Below are 8,305 nucleotides of genomic sequence, written 5' to 3' on the forward strand. Positions count from 1 at the left end.
GCATCGCCTGGTGTGTCCGGCCCTTTAAGTAAACCACGCGTAGGATAGTATTTCTCTACGAGGATTAATTCGTCTATTATGTATTACATTTACTGGGGGTGGATGGGTGTTATTAGCCTAAGGAAGACGGTATCCCTCGTGCTCTCCACTTATGTGTAGGCTCTTCTGAGACATAGGGAGCGGATGCGTGATGTGTGGATACGGATTGAGAAATGAGAAAAAGCACGCACGCACAACACAACACAACACAACACACCCACACAAACACAACACACGTACGCACACAATCAACACACGCACGCACACGCACACACAAACACAACACACGCACGCACGCACAACACAACACACACACGCACACACACACAGCACACACAATCACAACACACGCACGCACACACAAATACAACACGCACGCATACACAAACAACACACGCGCGCAGATACACAAACACAACACACGCATGCGCACACAAACACAACACACGCACGCACACACAAACACAACACACACGCGCACATACACAAACACAACACACGCACGCACACACAAACACAACACACGCACGTGCACACAAACACAACACGCACACACAAACACAACACGCACACACAAATACAACACACACGCACACACACACAACACACGCACGCACGAACACACAAACACAACACACACGCACACACAAACACAACACACGCACGCACACACAAACACAACACACACGCGCACACACAAACAAAACGCACGCACACACAAACACAACACACGCACGCACACACAAACACAACACACACGCACGCACACACAAACACAACACAGGCACGCACACATAAACACAACACGCACGCACGCACAAACACAACACACGCACGCACACATAAACACAACACGCACGCACGCACAAACACAACACACACGCACGCACACACAAACACAACACACATGCACGCACACACAAACAACACGCACACGCGCACATGGGTTCAGATATATATGAAGGATACATGTGTTCATGGTGTTGCATGTAGCGGTGAGGCTTCATAACATCGGGCTGAATAGACTGGAACTGGCGGTTGGGATAAAAAAAAAATCATAGCAAACTACTCTCGATCATCTTTTCTCCAGTTAAAAGTATCGACAAATAATCATTCTCTTGACATACAGCGAGCATAAGGACTTACAAGTCTCTCTATAAGCTTTAGTATAGGATCAATAGGGAAAGCTTTGCGCCTAGCATTTATTAAAGTGAGTGACAAGAATAAAGATATTGCTTATTAACGTAATTGTAAGCATGGCCACAGGGTTAGAAAAGAATGGGACTCAGTCTCAATCTCCATATCAGGCCTATCTCATATCTTCTTCTATATCTATGCTCATATCAACCCTAGAACCGCTCACGTTCGTCGGAGGATAGCCATAAATTAACGCCAGATTTTGCCACTAGAGGTCGTTACGTGCCAATATTTAGCGGCGTGACCTCATTTTTCGGTCGCTACGCAGAATGCACCACGAAATAAACTTGTATAGGCCTGAATGTGATTTCTCGCCGACCTATGCCTGTCTATTGCAAGCCACCTCGGCCTCATAAGTATTATGGTGCTTAGAAATAACATTGTGGATCGCTGCCTTAAGGTTTTGGTTGTAATTAAATGAAAGCTCTTAAAACGTACACAAAATAATTGTAAATTATCCTGGAAATTAAGTTACTTAACAAATAACGCCGCAGTTTGAAGCGATTCTTCGGGGGTGCGACCAGTTGTGGTAATCGTCATAAACATCCGTGTAGCCGGTCGGTCAAAAGGCGTGGCCGCTCCCTCACCGCAACTCGCGTAGTAATACCAACGTCACAATCGAAATCTCCGCAAAATAAATAAAGCTGGCGTTATTTGTCACACAAACCGTGTGCGCCACGTTGAAGCTGGCAACATAAATCCGCGCAGTGTGAGATTTTCGCCGGTTGAATTGTAATTTGGAGCCGGTTGCGAAATCGATCAGCTGCGAGAGGGCGTATAGTAATCGCCACGTGACAGACGATTCAGCCAATGGCGTGCGGGCAGTGAGCCACGACGACCAATTCGATGACAGAACTAGAATACGTCAGCAAACGTGTACCGCTATCCCCGCCCTGCTTTGCAAAATCAAAACAAACCAGGTCACCCGAATGCCACCGGCATACGCACTACGAACCGGCGTTTGCGCTTTCACGATCGCAGTTTCTCGCAAACGAATACGAGCGAACGACAGAGTAAACCCTCCTCCCCCTTCCGCCGCATCAGGCGAGCGATTCCTTCGCAAGCGTTCCCCATGCGGAAATAGTCGGATATGTCTTCGGGAAAGAGACTAGCTAAGCGTTCGATCCTGGGCAGCAGGGTATGCGTGCAGTGTGACGACGGTCACTTCTACCCGGGAATCATACAGGCGACCAAGACGAAGGCGAGCGGAGAGGAACACTACAGCGTTCGTTTGGACAGCAGACGCACCGTGGAAGGACGTAACCGCGACATCGTCGGCGTCGGATTCCAGACGGTAACGTCCGTTCAGCTGCAGGAAGGACAGAGAGTGTTTATCACGCTCACCGGCCGGGAAGTTCCGGGTAGCGTTATCCGGCACGATGCCAACGATGAGGTCACCGTGACGACACACGGGAGCAGTAGTGACGGCGTGACTGCGCAGACGGTCGTCAGAAGAATACAGGAGGTTCGACTGCTAGAGAGCCGAAAATCGGCGCGTCTCATGGACTTGGATACGGACTACAGTTTCATGGCGGATCCAGTGCTTGCCGAGAAGAGGAGAGCTATATCGAACAACATCGACGTACCACTAAACCCAAGGTAGGCTGACTGGCCCGCTCACTCGCGCATCGATTAATTCACGGACATGTGTATGTGCGCGCAGCACAACACAATATCGAAGTGACCTTATTATGCGGTTATATTTACCAGCACGATTCGGTAGTAACTGTTGCCGGGCGCCCACCCGATCCGCCATGGCCACACGCGCACGAACGTCACTTACCTATACAGTGCTACAGCGATCGCAACTCGAACCTATGGAATTTTTTTTTGAGCGCGTGGAAAAAAATAACCTTCCCGTTGTCGGTCTCCACCGCGCGCGCCGGCCGGTTTCTCTCTACGTGTGACCCACTTTCCCTCGTGCTCTCACCTTGCGGCTGCAGCGGAGGACTGAATAGATGCGAAGAGGCGGCGCGTCCCTGACACGTTGATCCGGCGACCTCCTCGTGTCCTCCGGCTTTGTTCCTCGCGCGCCCCACCCACCCCGACGATAACGGGGTGCAGGTGTAATGATCAGCTGTTTGCGCGTGTAACCTTAGAGATGACGTGAGAGCTGCACCTTCTCTTCCACGCCACTGCCACATGCTCCCCCCCCCTCCCCGCATTTATCTTGTGCGCGTTAAAAAAAGACGGCATCTGTCGCCGTGGAGCATAATTGTTTTTAGCGTCGGTGGGCCGCTAATCGTTGGGTATGTATGCATGCACGCTATATTGAGAGAGGAAATGCCTATACCCCGCGGCAAGAGAGAGAGAGAGAGAGAGAGAGAGAGAGAGAGAGAGAGAGAGAGAGAGTTCCTCTCACCTTGAATATTGAATGAGGTGAAACAGGTATTACACAAGCTGGCCGAGCGAGAGCGCGTAGGCAGCAGCAGCAGATCGTAGCAGCAGCAGCAGCCCAGCAAGGCAGCAGCAGTAGCAGCAGCGACCTTGGGTGCGTCGCTGCGACGTTTTCGCACAACAACGCAGTCACGCAGGTCCGCCGCGTTTTTGTTCGCTCCACAGGAAGAGAGGGATCTCGAGCCATCCAGGCTGAGGACGTTGGCGAGGTGATGGACGAACGCATGGCGGCGATGGTGCTCACCAGTCTCTCATGCAGCCCCATCTCACCGCCATTCACGTCCAGACTCTCAGGTAAACAAACGCAAACATTCTAACATTCTCCATGACGAGTGGCATGCGAGGCCGATGCCACGCGATCAGGGAGTATCATGACGTCAAGGTTAATAATGACAATTGTTCGTCATTATTTTGTCATTGGACAATTATTTGTCATTATTCACACCTGATAGCAGATGTATATATATATATATATATATAAATAATATGACCTATATATTATGATATATATAATATATATATATATGTATGTCTATCTAGTGCTATAATATAGATATATCTATATTATGACACTCCTAACGCGATAACCACCATTACACCCAGCACCACCAATGTACACATGTTACACCAGTAGTATAGTAGTAGCGGGTTCGTTTACCCCGCGGGCAGAAATCTGTTCACCTTCCAGGACACGACGTGTCCTGTGACGTCAGCAGGACGCGTGTATTCTAGGACGTGATCAGGACCCGGGGGGGAGGGGGCGTACGACCGGTGTCTGGCGCTGTGGCTCGCGAGAGAACGGGAATTTACTGGAATCGACATTTCCAGCTATCATTGATCCGCTATACATGAGAACGACGTGATCGCCATGCACGATACTTACAACAACCTCGCGACAACGTCACGGCGTTTCCCTGAACCGCGGATCCGACGTCATATATCCTATCAGGAGTCTATCAATATTGATAGACTCTTGATCCTATTACTTGGAAACCACCGGGAGAGCGCATGCGCGCGTCGGTCTCTTTAAATTCGTTGTTTACCGCCCGCGGGTGAACGCACGCTCGAATGACCACTGAGATCTAGATAACTGTGAACTCTGTGTATGCGAGCGAGATGATAATAATCTATGCAGATGGGAACGGCTAGGGGTGGCCTTGGCGTTTTCCTTTCTGTTGGGTTGTTTCTAGTCGCTAAAAGCATTTGCTGGTTTTCACCCAGATACAATTTTGTAGCCCGAAAGACTCTGCTCTGTTGGGTTACGTTATTGTATCTAGCTTTCTCCCTCTGTCGCCCACCCTCTCCCGGTGTGTGTGCTTGTGTGTGATGGTTAGTGCATCACGCCGGGTGTGAGTGTGCGCACGTGAGTTGTGCCATGGACATTCTAAATGTAGCACGAGACCATTACGCGTGCCGGCTGTATAAAATCAGGTTGCGGCCTTCTATGCGAGTGTTGTGATCGGTATATGTGGGTCACACGATGTCCCTATTTCGCTTCTTTCTACAGCCGCAAACGCAGTTTTTAATTACTGGATTAGTTATAGCTGCTTCTGGTGCATGTGTGCAGTTTATACAGGAGTTGGCGAGAAGGAATTTGGATGAGGAATTTAGAATGGGTTATACGAGGGTTGTGGGGAATCTTTGCCTAGAACTTGGAAAGACGTCGCCAGTGAAGCCAACTGCGAGTAGTCACAACAGTGTTATTTATATATATATATATATATATATATATATATTAATGCGCCCAACAAAGAGAAAGGAGAGCCGTCGTAAACACGCCCACGTTATTTCGACCGGCAACACTGCCTCCCCCTTCCTCCTGCTTCCTCCTTGTTCTCCTCCCCTTCTCCTCCCCTTCTCATCGCCCTCTCCTAATATAATTCCCTCATCAGCAGGATTAGTATGGATTTGGTGTCGCGTGAATGGCATATAGGGTGTATGTATGCGTGGATACGTACGCTAGGAGGCGGCGGGGGGGGGGACAGGGACGGTGCTGTCCTTATATTCTGCTCAGTAATATCATAGCCCTCATTCGTAACCTCTCGACGCCCTCATTGTGTAACCCGCCGTATTAGTAAGTTCATCTTTAAAAATGCTCGCTCCTGCTGCTGCTGCTGCTGTGGGCGTGTAGAGGTGGTGTTGGTAGACAGTTGCTGCTACAGCAGAACCGCGGTTAGATGATGCTAACCCACATCGTGTTGCGTCATCGTGTAACGTTCATATGTCATGTGAGCGGTGCATGCATGTGGGTAAGAAGCGACGTACCCATTACGATCCACAACTATGCGTGCCGCACGCGCCGCATAGCTGATATCCTGTGCGTCGGCAGCGCTCGCCTATCGTGTGTGTGTGTGCGAGCGGTGAGTAGGGGTGACCTAGGGTTAGGGTTTCCGCAGACAGCTGTGTGACAAAATGGTGCGGTATCGTCATATCGTCATTGTAGTGATTTACGCGAAGTGGCGAAGTATATGTTTCACGCGGACCCTGTACGTGTGTACTCCTACAGTCATTCGCGACTACACCTATACCACCAATAAAATACGGGCACTTTGTATGCAGATGCCTATAATATATTGCTGCCCCCTAATATCGGTCGTTATGTTCACCCTCGTGCTAAATTACACGCCGCGAAGGCCCCATAAACTGCAACAAGGCTTATCGTGTTATCTTGCGTTGCCGCTTACGTTACAGCAGAAGTAGATAATAGGGAATCTACTTCTGCCTTCTGCTTACAGTATAGTCATTATTTATAGTAGGGAGACTAGCGTAGCGTGAAAGAATCTAAACGCGTGCGCGTGCGTGCGAAACGTTTGCCACTGGGGCGCGCGTGACACTTTCCCCGGTAGCGTTATAGCTAGTCACACTTCATTGCGATAATCTACTACTTATAAATACGCTCGCGCGCGCGTTTTACCATTAAATGTTCGTCCGTGGCGATGACTCGCTCCTTGATTAAATTGACTACGTCACGAATTTGTTATGGTAATATTTGCAAAATTTTTGTTGCCATTTTTTTACATTAAAAGTAAGAACTAACGAGACTAAACGCATCGTCAAATTCTTACATGATAAGATTGTTTCTCAACTAGTTAAAAATCAAAAAACCCTGGACGATTTGATATTATGTTCCTGACATTAATTGCTTGCTATGGGCTATGTATGAGTCACGAGTGTATGTTTACATCGAGCAATATAGTATAATAAGAAGTATAATGCAGCAATTTAACCATAAAAAGTGAACAGAATTACTTATATTTTGTGAAAAAGTGGAAATATTTTTTTCATTTTTACTATTTACGGTGACGTAATCACTTTAAAGGGCTTCTTCGTCTTGATTTCTTAATTACATAATGTAATCAAAATCAATTCATTAAAGCCGCCGCCACTATCCCAACACACGATAACAACGTTTTCCATGAGCCGGAGGTTACCGGCGAAACCGTATCGAAAGCGACCGCCAACAACACGCAAACAAACAACTCCTATATATTATATTTGGTTGATTTCGTACGAGGTCAGTCGTTGTTGCTCGTCGCGTTCGAAATAGGTGTTGGCACGGTTCCAGGTCGCAAGGCGCCTACGCTGGCGATCGATAGAGCACGCGCGTGTTCTGCGCGGCCGCAAGGAACTGCAATGCAGCATTACTGCATGCGTGGCACACATAACTAGAGGTCGCTGGAAACCGACGAAGCTAGCATCTGCAGCTAAAAGAGGGCGGGAACCCTAGCGGGCTAGCAGGCAGGCTGCATCTATATAGCGTCCTAGCATGAAGGAGTCGAAGTTGCGACTTTCGCATCCTAGCCGGCAGGACTAGAACCTATGGCTTAATTTACGCATCCTAGCCGGCAGGACTCGAACCTTTGTTTCGTGCATCCTAGCCGGCAGGACTCGAACCTTAGAAAATTTCTTAAAAGAAAAAAAAGTGAAATGCATTGGCAATTGCATTTCAGCAGGTGCTAAAGTCTATATTATCAAACGAATGCGAGAGCGAGAGTGCTTCTCCCGGGCTAAACTCCCGCTAGCCCCGGCCGCATCCGTGCGGTTCTAATAATAGATTAAAACACATTATCGCCGTAGATCTATCTACGCTCTACGGTTTTTACCTCTCTGTGCATCACGTGCGCGCGCGCCTGCTTCTGTTTACATCCATCCTACAACCGCAGCTGCAGCAGCACAGCACGAATATTGACCACGGACATGAGTGAACTCTCGGCAACCTCCTCCCCTCCTCCGCCTCCTCCTCCCCCTCCCCCTCCTCCCTCTCCCCCGTTACTCGTGTGCAGCGCTGCTGCGTGTGCGTGTGTACGGGGACTACTAATATGACTGGCATGCAGCCAGATTCGTCACGAGTTTGGATCGCGACGTGCTACCGTGCTACGTGCTGCGAGGATTTCCTAGGGCAGTGTATATTCTCTGTCGGGGTGAGCGTGGGGTGGGCGGGCACACACTATAGTGCGTGGTTTTACACGCGGATAATATATACGCAGGTTGTGTGTGTGTGAAGCGGTGCAGTTATATAGGGCCTACGCTGCACCCGGCGGTGCGTCCTAATTAATAACGGTCGTCAGTCGAGCATTGCTAGATAGTAGCCGTGGAATAGCCCTATAGAAGCGGTTCCCACACACGCACACCCATACACACACGCACGCACGCACACACACACACACACACA

At 49.1% G+C, this 8,305-nt stretch overlaps 2 protein-coding genes across 2 annotated transcripts in view; both read left to right on the forward strand.

Annotated features, from left to right (window-relative positions):
* Positions 1–2,326: 2,326 nt before the first annotated feature.
* Positions 2,327–2,839, forward strand: LOC106810027. Its single transcript, XM_014813276.1, has one exon. The coding sequence runs from the start codon at positions 2,327–2,329 to the stop codon at positions 2,837–2,839; it is 513 nt and encodes a 170-aa protein (XP_014668762.1).
* Positions 2,749–8,305, forward strand: part of LOC106810039 (zinc finger protein 704-like) — a 23,638-nt gene continuing 18,081 nt past the window's right edge. The window contains exons 1-2 of the mRNA XM_014813305.1: positions 2,749–2,835; positions 3,799–3,927. Coding sequence (XP_014668791.1) covers positions 3,846–3,927 — 82 coding nt within the window. The 5' untranslated portion in view covers positions 2,749–2,835; positions 3,799–3,845. The remainder of the gene's footprint in view (positions 2,836–3,798; positions 3,928–8,305) is intronic.

This window comes from Priapulus caudatus, unplaced genomic scaffold (genome assembly GCF_000485595.1).
Source record: "Priapulus caudatus unplaced genomic scaffold, Priapulus_caudatus-5.0.1 Scaffold405, whole genome shotgun sequence".
Taxonomy (NCBI): domain Eukaryota; kingdom Metazoa; phylum Priapulida; class Priapulimorpha; order Priapulimorphida; family Priapulidae; genus Priapulus; species Priapulus caudatus.